The sequence below is a fragment of the Rhineura floridana genome, chromosome 22 (assembly GCF_030035675.1).
Source record: "Rhineura floridana isolate rRhiFlo1 chromosome 22, rRhiFlo1.hap2, whole genome shotgun sequence".
NCBI classification, from domain to species: domain Eukaryota; kingdom Metazoa; phylum Chordata; class Lepidosauria; order Squamata; family Rhineuridae; genus Rhineura; species Rhineura floridana.
In genome coordinates, this window is record NC_084501.1 from 13,861,725 (window position 1) to 13,877,592 (window position 15,868).

The following is a 15,868-nucleotide window of genomic DNA, read 5'->3' on the forward strand; positions in this document are numbered from 1 at the left end:
CCAAAAAAGAAAAGAAAATTGGAAGGGGGCGAGAGGGTCTGCTCTGAGAAAAAGAAGCTTTGAGCCCACACGCGAAGTTGAAAAAGCCACAGTAGGGTGCTGGTCCTGGCTTTTTGCAAGCCGCAAGGAGAAGAAACACCAATCCCCTCTCTAGCACCATGGCTCAGTGGCACAGCCTCTCCTGGGTGTGAAGGATCAATCCCCGTCATCTCCAGTATAGGGCTGGGAAAAGATTCCCTGCCTGAAACTCTAATGAGCCACTGCCAGCCAGTGTGAGCGATACTGAAGCTACAAGGGCCAATGGCCTGAGTCAGTACGAGGCAGCTTTCCTATGTACCATTGCCCAGCGAAGGGCACTTCCAGAGCCTCCACAATGAGCTGCCATCATTTAGTAACGCCCCTCTGAGGACGGCTCACAATAATATTTACACACACACACACACGCACAGTTCCCAAAAAATCCTTTCATTAACACATTTTAGAGAATAGCATTCAAGAACTAGCACGCCAACCAAATACCGTTCTTGGAAAGCCCAGTATCATTGGGGCTGTGCCTACCTTCCCGGGGAAGGAATGCCAAAAGCTGTTGCAGTCACCACCGAGAAGGCCCTGTCTCTGGTACCTGCCAATCGCAATGGCGATTGCACAGAGACAGGGCCAGTGAAGCTGACCTTAACACCCGGGGAGATGCACATCGGTGCAGGTGTACCTTCAGCTCATCTGGTCCCAAAACAGTTAGGGTGTGTGTGCAAACTCAGATCTGGGAGCCCAATGAAGCTCTCCAGGTTTTCCAATCTGGCCCTGAAGAAACACCCCTTGTTTCGTCTACCTTTCGCATCTGACCTCGCTCACCACCGATACGTCCCCCTCCCGAAGGTTGCCCACAACGGAATGTGACCCTTGAGAGGGCAAAGGGCCCCACATTCTGGTTTAGAACTTTTAAGGGTTAAAACCGGTGCCTAAATTTGGAACCAGAAATGAAACAATAGCTAATATAAAATGGAACAGAATCAGTGCAACATGTTCTGAAATGCCTGGCCAAGCCTGTTTATTTACATTCATGTGTTTAACGAGGCCTGAGCAGAAATGTCCAAAAAGGTGAGTTTTCGGACAGTGTTTTGGGGATTTCCCCAACAGCTAAGCCTTTCATCTTCTACATATTCATGAGTAGTTTAAAAAGGAAAAGGAAAAAGATTGCGGACTGCTGCAGAAATGTAGAGAACTGAATTTAATGCGGGAAAAATAAGGAACTTGGAGAACCAAGCTGGGCCGATTTGTGGTAGATTGCTCTGGTCCCAACTGCATGGATTCAAGTGTGAGGATGGTGTGACTCCAGATGGATTTCCTTATTCCCCACCCCACCCCTAGGCCCACCACCAGCCTGACAATTCTAAGCAATTCCAAGTGTGCCCAATCCAGCATTGGTAGATGCAATCTCTCCTGTGACTTTGGGAAGCAACTTCGCAAAGCTTGAAATATACGGTTAGATTAATCAACTGAAACTGCCTAGATTAATCAAATGAAACTACCCTCGATTAGTCAATGGGATTATGCCATTAACCAAGGTCACTCTGTTTTTGATTCATTGGTAAGCCACTCTGAGCTCAGTGTTGTAGGAAAGGGGCATATGTATTGATCTATTAAGCAATCATAGTTTATGACTTGAAACTGGGATTTGAGATGGTTGGAGCGAGCAGCCTGAAAGCAGAAGAAAGGGGAACCTCATAAACTCCTAGAGTTCCTTGGACTCCCAAATTTAGGGATAGAAAGCAGTTAATTTTGGTTCTTTCAGTTTGTCATTGGTTCTTTCACTTTAAATTCAGTTCTCCACATTTCTGCTGCAAATTTGCAATTAAAAAAAAAAAAACTCCAGTGTTTTTGTGTGAATTTCTCCTAATAAGCTCATTTTGGTAGGCAGTTTTGATGAATGTACGTATTTTTGCAAGACCTTTCTCCTAATATGATCCTCCGTGGCGCAGAGTGGTAAGCAGCGGTAACGCAGCCAAAAGCTCTGCTCACGGCCGGAGTTCGATTCCAACGGAAGGAGGAAGTCGAATCTCCGGTAAAAGGGGTCAAGGTCCACTCAGCCTTCCATCCATCCGTGGTCGGTAAAATGAGTACCCGGCATATGCTGGGGAGTAAAGAAAGAAAGGCCGGGGAAGGAACTGGCAATCCCACCCCATATATACTGCCTAGTAAACATCGCAAGACGTCACCCTAAGAGTCGGAAACGACTCGCACTATAAGTGCGGGGACACCTTTACCTTTTCTCCTAATATAATGCACCATTGTATTTTTTTTCATCAATACATTCATTTTTATGCACACTTTCCCCTAACGTGCATGTTGGAAAACATGGTTTGGTTGGCAAACTGCATCGCAAAATTCAAATATGTGTGAATTTTGAAGGATGGTTCTATTTCGGTTCTCATACTGTTTCGGAAAGGGTGAATTTGATAAATTTGGCTTGAAATCCTTGCCCATTCCTACCCATCTCCCAACAGCCAGCATGGCTAATGGTCAGAGATGATGATGGGAGTTGCAATCCAACAACATCTAAAGGGCTACAGGTTCCCCACTTAAGAGTGTGCTTGTCTGTTCTTTGAAACCACTTTGCCTCTGACACACAAACCTCTTTTCTCCATTCCCACAACAGTATTTAAACATGGCATAACAATGAACAGTATTTCTGCTTATTAAATGGGCCAGTCTACGCCATTTCTTGCAATGTCAAGAAGTCACCGATAATCACATAGTGCACCCATTTAAATTTAATGGGTTGTGTCCAGCCTGGGTCCTTCTCAGAACAAATCCACTGAAATTAACGGACTCGACTAACTTAGGTTCACTAATTTCAATGGGTCTACTCTAATTTAGCTGGATACAGCTCATTTTTTTAAAACAAGATCAACCTATCAGTTAAAAGGGTGATGACCAATCCATTAATTTTTTTTAGAATGTTTTGAACTGTTTTCAGAATATTTTTACAATTTTTTTTTAAATTGATGGGTTGCAGACCTCGGCTCCTTTGGAAGGAAAGTTAGGGTATAAATTGAAATACTACTGCTACTGCTGCTACTGCTACTGCTACTGCTACTGCTACTGCTACTGCTACTGCTAATTTAATCTGTAGATGGCATGGGGGGATTCAGAAGACAGAAGTAGAGGTAGTGATGGCCACCAACTTGGATGGCTTTCAAAGAGGATGAGACAAATTGACAGAGAAGGTTATCAATGGCTACTAGCCACGATAGCTGTGTTCTACCTCTACTTGCCTTGCAGTACCAGTAGCTGGGAACTGCAAGGGGAGAGAGTGCTGTTGTGTTCAGGTTCTGCTAGTGGGCTTCTCATAAGCACCTGGTTGGCTACCATGAGGCCAGCCTAGATGGGCTTTTGGCTGACCCAGCAGGGCTATTATGGAGCCTCCAGGTCCAGAGGGAGTCTATCCAAATTCCTAGGTCCTTGCGGGCATTTGGCCGCTGGGGGGAAGAGGATGCTGGACTGTGATGGACCACTGATTTGATCTAGCAGGGCCCTTTTTAGGGTCTTAAAACCCAGGACCTCACTCCTATCCTCCTTTCGATACCGGCTGTGCTATTTCTCTCCGGATGTGTTTTTATCGAGGTCGTCCCACCACCGCAAAGCGTGGCATCAGGCCAGGAGGCCCTGCGTCCCCAGGTACGGGGACCGTGCTCGGCAGCCGGGGAGCCCAACCGCATCATGTCAAGTAGAGCACCGTGATGCTGATCAGTGCTCCACAGCAACAGGAAGGGGTTGCACCACACAAAGGTTGTTCCAGGCACCCAATGCAGGAGAAAATAATGTTCCCGTGCCCCTAGCCTGCAGAGGCACCGAATTTTGAAAAAGTAGGTCCCAGGGAGGGGGAACAACAACAGGAAGCCATTTAAGCATGAGGCGTGGCGATGGAACTTGGTAACCCAGGGTTCCATTGACGCAGCCGTCCCAAAACTGGTGCCCTCTATAAGTTGCTGGACTCTAGCTCCCAGCAGCCAGCAGGGCCAACGGTCAGGGATGATGGGAGCTGTAGTTCAGCCGTGTTCTTGGACTCCAAATCCAAGTAGCCAGCACAGCTAAAGGTCAGGAATGATGGGAACCGACGCCCAACAACATCCAGAAGGCCTCAGGCCTGGGGATGGCCCCACTAATGAAATGGGCGAACACTCAGAGGCATGGGCTGTTGGTGGCTGTCAATGGAGCCTCCTTTCTCAGGAACAGCGTACCTCCAAACACCAGGACAAACAGCAGCAGGAAAGGCTAATAGGAAGGGCCGCAGCTCAGTGGGACATTATTCGTGCTGCATGCAGGGGTTTGCCTTGCATTTTGCAAGGCAGGACTTGGACCAGGCTCTCAGAGATGATGGCTGTTCAGTGGGGAAATCGGATCAATGCTTGTACATTCGCCCTCCCCCTCTCAGCATAGTCTACCAGTACGCTGGACGCTCCATTAACCTTTCACAGCTCATCCCCACTGAATACCACTAATTATCCCACACAATGAGTTTTGAAGGGGAAAGGCACAGTGGATTCCCACCCCCCTTTCAGGGGCAAACCGTCATCCATATTTTCAGTGCCATTGAGTATAACAGTTCCGCTTCAAAATCTGACACGTCTGTCCTAAAGCGTATGCTATCTAATAATGACGGCACAGACTCCGCTGGCCCTTTGGAGGGGGACCAGGATTTAAGGGCAGAGCGCCTGTTTTGCGTGCAGAAGAACCCAGCTTCAATCTGCTTTGGCACCTCTAGGCAAGGCTAGGAGCAGCCCCGGCCCGAAACCCTGGACAGCTGCGGCCGCTCAAGTGTTGACCAGGGGCAGAGAACCTGTGGCCCTCCGGAGGGTGCCGAGTGACAACTCCCAGCGGCCCCAGCAAGTGTGGCCAATGTTGTTCAGCAACCTCTGGAGGGCCAAAGGTCCCCCACACCTGGTCTAGGCCACGCTGAAGCAGATGGAGCAATGCTGTGACTCGGCAAAGGCGGCTGTTCGTAATGGATGTCACGAACTCCTTACGAACTCCCAGGATGCTCCTGCTTTTAAAGCATTCGCACCTTGCGTTCGCAGCTGCAGATCATTAACTTGAAAAGCGGCTGAGCTGGTGTCACCGAGTGCTCCTTGGCTGGTAGGGAAAAACAGAGGGCCAGCTAGGGGTGTAGTTGTGCAGGGTCTAGGGGGGTCTTAGTCCCCCTACTTTTCTGGGAGCAGGGTCCCAGCAGGGTCTCCCTGTCTCCAGCATCCTACAAACCAAGCAGCATGAAAAGGGAGTCTTCTACCATGCTTCCTTGTCCTTTCCTGCTGATCGGAGCTGATCAGAGAGAAAGGAGGTGAGTCAAGTCATTGAGAAGACTCTTTTAAGGAGCTTAGAAGAGCAGCTTTCATGCTGGCCGTTTCCTAGAGATGTCTGTCGTTGTGGGAGAAGGCACTCGCAAGGATCCCATTCTCATCCCAGGAGCAAAAAAAGGGTGTGTGTGGCTGTGACTATCATGAAGGGACTCTGCACTTCTGAATTTGCCACTGAGCTACTGGGGCCAGCTTTCAAAGGGGTTGCATCCTCTTACCTGGAGTGAGGCTGCTCTTGGGGTAAAGTGGCCGCCTGCACTCACTCAGAGATGGAGGTGAGGGAGGAGAGAGAGCTGTGGTCGCTTCACAGACTTGCCCCACCAAACAAAATGATTATCGCCTTTCCCCTCCACACCGAACCAATAAATAAGGAAATCGCACTCACACGTATGCGTCTTCTTCATCGCTGCAGACCCTGCAATCAAGAAGGAGGACAGGGAGTTAGAGAATATGCGGAATCCAACACAACCAGCTGGGCAGAAAAGAGACATTTTCTCCGCATCCCCCAGGCAAACTGCGGTGGCACCGCGGAACATCCAGCAATGTACGCAAAAGGAACGGTTGCGGGATTTAAACAAATGGTCTACCTGTTCCGTGGGATTAGCAAAGTCTGGTTTGAAAGATCTTCCAGCAGGGAAGTTACAGGGAAATCAGATGGGGAGGGTGGCTAGAAGAGGCGACAGAAAATAAGAGTGTGGGTGGCTAGGGCAGCTGCAAGAGAGGGCTATGAAAGAGGGAAAGCAGCCCAGAGGCAAAGTGAATGAGGGACTGTGACGCAAGGACAGAAGAGACCAAGTGAGTGTAGAAGCAGAGCACATAAGAAGAGCCTGGCTGTTGGGATCAGGCCTGTGGCCCATCTAGTTCTGCTCTCAGAGCGGTCACCCAGATGCCTTTGAGAAGCTTGCAAATGGGACCTCAACACAAGAGCACTCCCCCCCGCGTGGTCTAAGGCAACACGTATTCACAAGCATACCGCCTCCGACCGTGAAGGCAGAGCATAGCCACTCTGGCTAGTAGCCACTGGTAGCCTCCATAAAGTTGTCTAATGCTCTCCTAAAGCCCTCCAGGTTGGGGGCTGTCACTGACTCCTATGGGAGCAAATTCCACAGTTCAACTGGGTGAAGACGTCCAGCCTTTCACCTGTCCTGAATGTTCAGCTTCACTGGACGGCCCCGAGTCCTAGTGTTGCGAGATAGGAAGAGAAACTTTTCTCTGTCCACCTTCTCCAGGCGGCGCTTCATTTCATACGCCGCTATTGTGTTGCCTCCTACTCACCTTCGCTCTACGCTAAAAAGCCCCAAATGATTGATTGATTTTAATATTTCTACCCCGCCTTTTTGCCAAAATGCTGCAACCTGTTCTCATAGAGGCCCACAGAAGAATAAGCCAAGGGTTTGACATGCCAAAATTACTTGGGGCGGAGGAAGAGAGGGGGAAAAAAAAGGGGGACAAGGCCATTTTTGAGGCTGCATTCAGACGCACTCATTAATTAATTAGGAAAGTGACTGGGTCACACCCAAAAAGTGTGGGATGATGGATCAATGCCTGCAAACAAGCTAGGAGAAATGGAGGATGACTACTCGTTGATTGTATAACCTCCTCACAAACAAATCAGAAGGAATGCTCAATAAAGACCGGGCATACTTTAACCTCCCAGTAAGCTTGCCACGAGCGAATCATGATGAAGGCGGAATCAAAGAAGTCTCCAATAGCAGATTGCAAATAGACATAAAAAAGTTACGTCCTTAACCAAACGCAAAACTTTAGCAAAAAAAGAGTTGAGGATAAATAATACATAAATGTAAGAATTTTAAAGTGTCACACAATAAAAGCAAACTTGAAATACTTATTTCCAAAGGCGCTTATGTCGCCAGTTGATAGTCTGCGATATATATTGTTTCCAGTTTGAAAAGATTTTTTATGCAAAAGCCTGGATTTTATGCACTTGGCCACTGAGGAAGACTGGCTGTCGAAATGCATCTTGCCAAACCACCAAAGGAGCACTTCTGAAAAATATGCATTTGTCTCATATTTGCATGTGAGGTTGCAAATGGCACCTAAAAGCCAAAGCGCACTGAAGCTCCATATTTTGGCCACAAGAGGGGGCCAAAAACAATCTATTTTTTAAAGCGTGGAGAGAGAGCCCAAAATAAACCAGCCATGTGTCTTTGATCAAGAGAACCAAGCCAATTAATAAAACGCTTGCATTTAGCCGTAACACATTCTCTCCTTCACGCTGAAGAGAGGTGGCCTGCCTATCCCTGCCACCAAAGCACAAGACCTATACATATTTGCAATTAATTGGCAAATCACAATCTCACCGCAATTGTGATCAAACCGTCACTGGTTAACAGTATAGAAAGCTCACAGTGGCCAGCCAGATGCCCCAAAGGGAAGCCCACAAGCAGGGCTTGAGCATGACAGCAAATCTCCCCAGTTGCGATTCTTATTTACAGGTATCCAGAGGCACGCAGTGCCTCCAAGTGCGGACGCAGAACAGCACCATTGTGGCCAGTAGCCACTGATAGCCTGATCCTCCATGAATTTGTCTAACCCTCTTTTAAATCCACCCTCTTTTAAAGCCATTGCTGCCTCTTGTGGGAATGAATTCCATCATTCAACTCTGCACTGCACGAAGGAGGACTTTCTTTTGTCTGTCCTCAATCTCCCAACATTCAGCTTCACTGGACAGCCCTGGGAGTTTTAGCATTATAGGGGGGGGATCTTCTCCCTGTCTACTTTCAGCTTCGTTGGACGGCCTTGGGAGTTCTGGCATTATATGGGGGGGGGTCTTCTCCCTATCTACTTTCTCCACGCCATGCCCAATTGTATGCACCTCAGTCAAGTCCCCTCTTATCCGTCTTTTCTCTAAACTTAAAGAGCCCAAATATTGCAACTGTTGGGAGAATTTTGTATTTCTCCTGTGGGTTCTTTAACGGGGGTCTCCAGTTCTCCAACACAACCTTTCCTCATGGGTGGCTGGGTGGAGTACCTCCAACCCCTTCATTGCTGGGGTCGCTCTCTTCAGAGGGGTGGGAGCATGCGACAAGCAAAATCCCTGTTGCGTTCATGACTGCTGCGCCTTTGCCAGATAATTGGGAAGATCCTCTATGGTGGCTAAGCCAGGCCTAAGCAGCTTTATCATTTTGGTTCCTCCTGGTTACCCCTTAATCTTTGTGCCTATTTATAACCCGGGCTAGATGTTCCATGGTACAGACAAAAAAAAAAAAGCACAACCCCCTGAGAAACTCAGTTCTCCCTCTTTGTAAAAAAGTTGGGTTTTTTTATAAAAAAAAGTCAAGTTGCTAGTCCTTAAGATCGTGGGGATGTTTTGCAAACAAACGGTGAAAAACACACAACCCAAGCCCTGCACATCAGCAATCTGGCACAGAATTCATTTCAACTGGAAGAGGAGGGACAATCTACCCAAGGTAGATCACAGCTAGTTGTATGCAACTATGCCCTGCTCAGAGGAAACCCACTGAAACTAATGAGCCTAAGTTAGTCATGTCTGTTAACTTCAATGGGTCTACTCTGAGTAGGATCAGCATTAAGTACCACCCAGAGACAGGAGAGGCAAACCGTGGCAGAGGTAAAAAAAAAGGGCAATTAGTTCAGTGATATGTCCTCCTGAGGCTTACAGTACAGTCCTAACCATGTCTACTCAGAAGTTGGTCCTACTGAATCCAATGGGGCTTACTCCCAAGTACGGATGGGGTGAGAAATGCGATTCGGCGAGAAATGCGATTTGGTCGGCTTTTAAAGCCAAATCTATCACATTTGCACTTTCCGAAACAATGTCAGAAGTGCAGCCACCCTTTGAAATTGGCATTTATTTTAATTTTGCAATGTAGTTCACCAACCAACCAATGTTTAGAAAAATGCATCTGTTAGGACAGTGGTTCTCAAACTTTTGTTGGTTTGCGGCGCACTGTAAAACATATAAATTTTTTCTGGCGCACTTCGTGTGCAAAATTAAAAATATATTAATATATTTTAAACTATGAATAAAAACAATACAGAAAACTATTACTTACCCTATACAAATGGGTTTCTTCTCATTTTTAAAATACACTTTCATAATATTTGAGGCACACCTAGCCACCTCTTAGGGCGCACCAGTGTGCCTGGGCGCACCGTTTGAGAATCACTGTATTAGGGGAAAGCATGCACAAATAACATACGAAAACACATTACGCTGGGGGAAATTGCTTGCAAAAAAGGTGTACCCTCAGTCAAAACTGCAGACAAACGTGCATTGACTAGGAGAAAAACGCTGGTGAATCTTCACGAGGATTTCCCTCCCTAAAACCCAGGAGTGCTGCTGCCCATAAGTGTGGACAATACTGAGCTGGATAGGCCAATAGTCCAACTCGGAAGGCAGCTAACTGTGATCCTCTTTAAATCTGCCTTGAATTCAGAACGATGAGGACTAGAATCTGCATTTTGAGGGGAAGGGCCACAGCTCCTACTGTCTTGTGTGTGAGCCCATGTGAGACCCATCGCCTGCGTTCTAGCGTTTTATTTTTTTGTAAGTAAGAACGCGCTCTCTTTCTCTACAGTTTCTCCTTGCTGATTTTTTTCCTTTCCTGTAAAGGGTGGGGAAAACCACCCCAAACCCCTGCAAAATATATCCCCTCCCCCCACCAGCCCTCGGTTCCTGTTCACTTCCTGCTCCACACTGGCCCTTGAATGCTCTGAAGAATAGATACCCTCCCTTGCCGCCTCTTTCCGTGGATGAGGTTTAAATAAGGCAGCCAGCTGGTCGCTAGGGGAGCTCAGCAGTCAGAGAGGAACGAGCGAGCAAGAGAGCTGTCCTTGGGCGAACTCTGCAGTTACATAACTCAGCTCCCAAGCCTTGGCAGGGCGCCAGTCCCCAACAGGGCGGAAGATTCTCCAGCAAGCTGATCCCAGCCAACACCAGCTGGGGAGTGGCTTCTCTCTCCCCCCCCCCTTTTCCAATCCTGCACAGGCCAAAAAGGGGAAGAAAAGGACGGAGGCAGACTGTAGAGAAAGGGTGCAAGAGAAGGGAAAGAAAACGAACAACAATCTTCTCCCCGCCTGCTCCCCAAAATGCTCTCTCCTCGCCCTCTAAAAGGCCCCGCACAGCAGTGCCTCCAACTCTGACATGCAGCAAAAGACGTCCTCGACTCAGCCCCGCCTGCCTCTCTTCGGACGGGTGGGGCAGACAGGAACCGACCGCTTGGCACCGGGCTGCAGCTGGTGCTGGGGAGGAGGAAAGGCTAAAACTGGGAGCAATGGCAAGACAGGGGCCTGCCTGCGTGGGGCATCGCAGAACGGGCCCGGTGGCTGGCTCAGGCCAAAGGGGCCCCCGACATAGTCCAGCATCTTGGTCTCAGAGGGGTCAACCAGGTGCCCCTCCACGGGAAGCCCACAAGGAGGCCTGAAGTGCAACAGCAATGCTCCCCACTTGCGATTCCCAGTGGCTGGTATTCCGAGGCATCCTGCCTCTGACAGGGGAGGGCAAACACAGTCATTGTGGCTAACAGCCACTGAAAGCCTTCTCTTCCTCTATGAATTTGTCAAATTCCCCCCTTTTAAAGACAGCAGGCCAAAGGGGGCCCATCCGATCCAGCACTCTGTTCTCAGAGTGCCTAGCTGCATGCCACATTATGGGTAGCTATAGGGGAACCTGATGTGAGCTTTTCAGTTGGCGAGGAAGCCTGTTTTGAAATCTCTCTCCCCCTCCCCAACAAACACACTCTGGTCAGCCCCTTTCCCCAACTGGGTGCCTTGGGAAGAGCTACAGCAGGTGTCGAGAAACCTTTGTCAGCCCAGGGGACACATTCCTTCCTGAGCAAACTGCCCAGGGGCCACATAGCAGTGGTGAGCAAGGCCAGAGGCAGAAGTCGGCAGACCAACGGTTAGTTTCTACTAGGGATGGAAAGATCTGTCCGTTTCGGTTCTCTGTTTTGTTCCAATCTTAAATTCAGTTCTCCACATTTTTGCAGCAATTTGCAAGCTATTTTTTTTTTTAAAAAAAATCCTCATGAGAATTCTCCAGCATTTTTGTGCAAATTTCTCGTGATAAACACTTTTTTTGTAGGTGGCTTTGAGTAATGTACTGTATACATTTTTGCAAGCCATTTTTGCATGTTTTCATTCATATTTTCATTTTTACGCACACTTTCCCCTGATATATGCACTGTTCTAAATGTTGTTTGGTTGGCAAACTGCATTGCAAAATTCAAATATTTATTTATTTAATTAAAATGTTTCTATCCCGCCCTTCTACCCTAATAGTAGGGCACTCAGGGCGGCTTACAATAAAATCTCACACACACATAATAAAATTGTACACAAAGAACTCCAAAACATTAAAATAAATTACAATACATAAAACACAACTAAAATACATAAAATACTATATATATATACACACACACACATATAGGGGAGTAGTACTAAAGAGACTAAAAAAGTAAAAATTAAAATAAAAAGCATAAAAACAGTCACATAAGTCAAAAAAGTGCAAATTTCAAAGGATGGCTGTGTTTCCACTTCCATGTTGTTTTGGAAAGGCACATTTGAGAGATTCGGCCTGACATGTGAACCGAATCGAAATTCATGGCTACTCCAAATTTCTAGACACCCGCATTCTCCATCTAGGCAAGCGAGAGGCATGGTCAGAATTCAAGGGCACATTCCAGCCAGTCAAAAGCTTAAAGTGCAGAGCAAAGGGGTGTAGCCTGCAGAGAGGGGGTGTGGCCTGCAGAGAGGGGGTGTGGCCTGCAGAGAGGGGGTGTGGCCTGCAGAGAGGGGGTGTGGCCTGTGGAGAGCTCCAAGAGCCAGCTAGAGAAGCTTGGGGGGCCACATTTTCCCCACGGAGCCTGAGGGATCCCACTCTGGCAATATAGAATACCCAGAAATAGGAAAGGCTCTATACCATGTCCAGAATGAAAGAAAACAGGACTCGCAAACATTTTGGGGGTTTTGTTCCAAGGGGGGGGGAATTGAAAAGATAGCCAATATTTCCTCACTCCTCCCCATCAATACATGGAAATTCCCACACAGATGCAACCTCCTCACTCCACCCCAAGATTTGGAGGAAAGGCACTTCCTGGAGTTACTACATCGGAGCTTCCTTGGGACGCCAAATTATTTTGCGAGGTTTTCCCCCTTCCCCTTTTTTCCACTCCTTGCCGCATCTTTAAAAAACAGCCCAAGAACAGAACAGGAAAAAAACCAAAACAGTCTTGTCTCTTGTTTGAAAGGCTTCCTCCGCACCTCCTCGCATCAGGGCCCTTCGACGTAAAATAAACAAGAATTGGAGTGCTTTGATATCTCTCGGCAGACAGAGAAACACTACCCCCAACTTCTCTCTCTCCCACACACACACAAACACACAGACTAACCTACCTCGCAGGGTTATTGAGAGGATCAAAGGAGAAAGAGGGCCTTCTTTACGCTGTTTGGAGAAGAGGTTAAAAATTATAATGTATTAACAGCAGCCTATGGTTTACCTGGGCTTTAACACCATCCCCTTTAACTTGTAAACGTTTTGGCTAAGGGCTCCAGATGTTGCTGGACCAGTGGTCAGGGATGATGGTGGGAGTTGGAAGTCCAGAGGGCCTCAGATACCCCCCCCGCTTCTAGCTAAATCCGACATATCTGGACATGTGTGTGTGTGGGTGCAAGACCCAGTTACCCAAGCGTCGAAGAGGCTGTAGCTCAGAGACACACCATCTGCTTTGCATGCAGACGGTTCCAAGTTCAATCCCTGACATCTCCAGGTAGGGCCAGGAGAGACTCCTTGCCTGAAATCCTGGACTGCCACTGCCAGTCAGTGTAGACAACAGTAAGCTCGATAGGCCCCAAGGTCTGACGCTACATAAGGCAGCTTCCTATGTTCCTAGGAAAGGTGGTCTGCATGTGCCCAGAGGCACTATCTTCTGGACAATCCTGTCGGGACTACCTCCGGGGGGTGTTGAGTTGGTTGAAACCCAGCCCTGGGGATGCCTGAAGGTCATCCCAAAAAGACAAGTGAATTTTCAAGGCTTCTGTGGTCTGAGCAGGGGTGGAACGATCTGTCAATTTCGGTTCCCTCCGCTTCTCGTTCTTTCCCAATCTTAAATTCAGTTCTCACCACATTTCTGCAGCAATTGGCGAGTTTTGTTTTTAAAGAATCCTCACGAAAATCCTTCAACATTTTAGTGTGACTTTATTAGGAGGAATTATTAGTTTATTAGAACACATTGCTGTTTACAGTCTTGACTAACGCACACATCCCTGTAAGTGCTTTTATTCCGACACAATGCATTTTTGGAAGGCGTTTCCACCAATACATTCATATTCAGGTACACTTTCCCCTAACCGTACGCATTTTCGTAAATATTGTTTGGTTGGCAAACTGAATTGCAACTTTCAAATCAGTGCGAAGTTCAAAGGAGGGCCGTGTTTCGGTTCTCCCATTGTGCGAATCTGACAGACGAGGCTTGCAGTGTGAACTGAATCGAATCTCTCCTCTATCCTTAGGTCAGAGGCGTGTCTTGTGTACGCACACTCCCCCCCCCCCCACTCTTCCCATCAGGAGAGATGGCTTGGGCGAATGCAAAGACGCGCCCAGGCACACCCTAGCCTGTGCAAGAGGATTATATAACGACCGAATGTTATGCAGGTATAGACACTCGCCTCATCCAAGTCAGGCACCGGCCAGACCCGCTTGTCTCACCGGCAGGACTCGACAGCGTGACAGGGGAGGGGGTCCTGTTGGCGCACGGCAGGGTGGCAATTAGGCGTGCCACCTTGGGTGTGCGCTGCCAGCTGCTGTCAGAGGTATGGTGTCGCCTGAGATGGCTCACCTACACGTGGCCCTCCATGCACTTGAAGCCACAGAGGTGGTGGCAGAAATGAGAGCATCAGAACCAAAGCAGAAGAGTCCGGCTGCTGGATCAGGCTAATAGACCATCGAGTCCAGCAACCTGTTCTCGGGAGCGTTCGGCCACTGTGAGAACCTAGGAATCTAGATAGACTGCACCTGATCTGGGAGGTTCCACAAGAATGTCAGAAGGGCCCTATAGCTATCAGGCCAAACATCCACTGAGTCCAGCCTCCAGTTCTCACAGCAACCAAGCAGATGCCCTCAAGGGAAGCCCGCAGGCAGGGCCTGAGAGCAAAACAACCCGCTCCTCTCCTGCAGTTTCCAGCAACTGGGATTCGGAAGCATAGCGCCTCTGACTGTGGAGACAGAACACAGCCATCAGGGTGGATAGCTTTTGGGCAAGGAGGTGGCTGCTTGAGATGGGTCTGTCTGATGTCCCAAACACTGTAATTTTCTTTCCTGGTGGGGGGGTAGCAGGGGGGCAGGGATGCGCTAGCAGGGAGACCATCGCCTCTCATGGGTGGCTCCCACACCTACATGTTAACAATAGGGATGGAAGGATCTGTCCAATGCGGCTCTCTGTTTTTCGTTTTCCGAGCCACAAATTATTATTATTATTATTACTACATTTGTATACCGCTCCATAGCTCTCTGGATGGTTTACAACAATTTAAAAACATTAAAAACAAATATACAAATATACAAGTTTAAAAACACTTAAAAGAAACAATTTAAAAACACATGCTAAAATGCTTGGGAGAAGAGGAAAGTCTTGACCTGGCGCCGAAAAGATAATAGTGTTGGCGCCAGGCGCACCTTGTCAAAAAAATCCTTCCATAATTTGGGGGCCACCACTGAGAAAGACCTCTTTCACTTCTCCACATTTCTGTGGCAATTTGCATTTTCTTAAAAAAAAAAAGCTCATGAAAATTGTTTAGTGCGCGGATTTCTCCCAACAACCACACTTTTGCAAGCAATTTCTCCGAACGGAATGCATTTTTGGATGTTATGTTCACAAATGTGCTCATTTTTATGTACACTTTCCCCTAATATATGCAACTTTTTTGGTAAACATTGCTTGGTGGGAGAACGGCACTGGAAATTTTGGGTAAGTGTGAATTGTGAAAAATGGCTGCGTTCCAGTTCTTGAATTTTTTTCGGAAAGTGCAACTGTGATAAAGTTGGCTTTAAATGTGAAATGCATCCAACTTCCTCCGATTTGCCTAGCCCCACCCACCGACCTATCTGCATAGCTCCGCCTCAGTTTCCATTTATTGGCCATGCTTGAGCACCGTGGAATGTTGTGAACTTCCCTTGCTTTCCTTTAAGATGGTCACAAACAAGCCCGACTTTTCCTGAGGGGGTGGGGCTTTAGCTAAAAGGGGTGTGGCCACCTGTTTCAGAGGGGAGGGGCTTCTAAGCACCAGGGTGGAGCCAAAAGCCTCTCTCCAACCTGCCCCTCTCCCAATATTTAAACCAAAACAACTTCTGAAGAACAGAAAACCCAAACACGGAGGCAGGTATCAGAAGGAAAAAGAGTACAAGACGGCTTAGTCCTTGTTAAAAAAATAACACCCCCCCTGCCTGAAGCAGGTCAACAAAAGTCTAAATCTCTCACCTGAGAGAACATTTCTGGGGAGGGCATGTTTATTTCATCTTTCCTCCTCCCCCC

The 15,868-nt window shown here is 47.8% G+C and overlaps 1 protein-coding gene across 5 annotated transcripts in view; it reads right to left on the reverse strand.

Moving 5' to 3' along the window:
- RORC (RAR related orphan receptor C) overlaps positions 1-15,868 on the reverse strand; it is an 80,639-nt gene that overhangs the window by 49,039 nt on the left and 15,732 nt on the right. For 2 of the 5 annotated variants that reach the window (XM_061606054.1, XM_061606051.1), the window contains exon 2: positions 5,740-5,769. The exons of 1 other annotated variant lie outside the window; for it this stretch is intronic. In XM_061606054.1, the coding sequence (XP_061462038.1) occupies positions 5,740-5,758 (19 nt within the window). In that variant the 5' untranslated portion in view covers positions 5,759-5,769. Of the gene's footprint in view, positions 1-5,572; positions 5,650-5,739; positions 5,770-12,734; positions 12,784-15,868 lie in introns of those variants that run through there. 2 more of the 5 variants (XM_061606053.1, XM_061606056.1) reach the window with 2 other exon arrangements.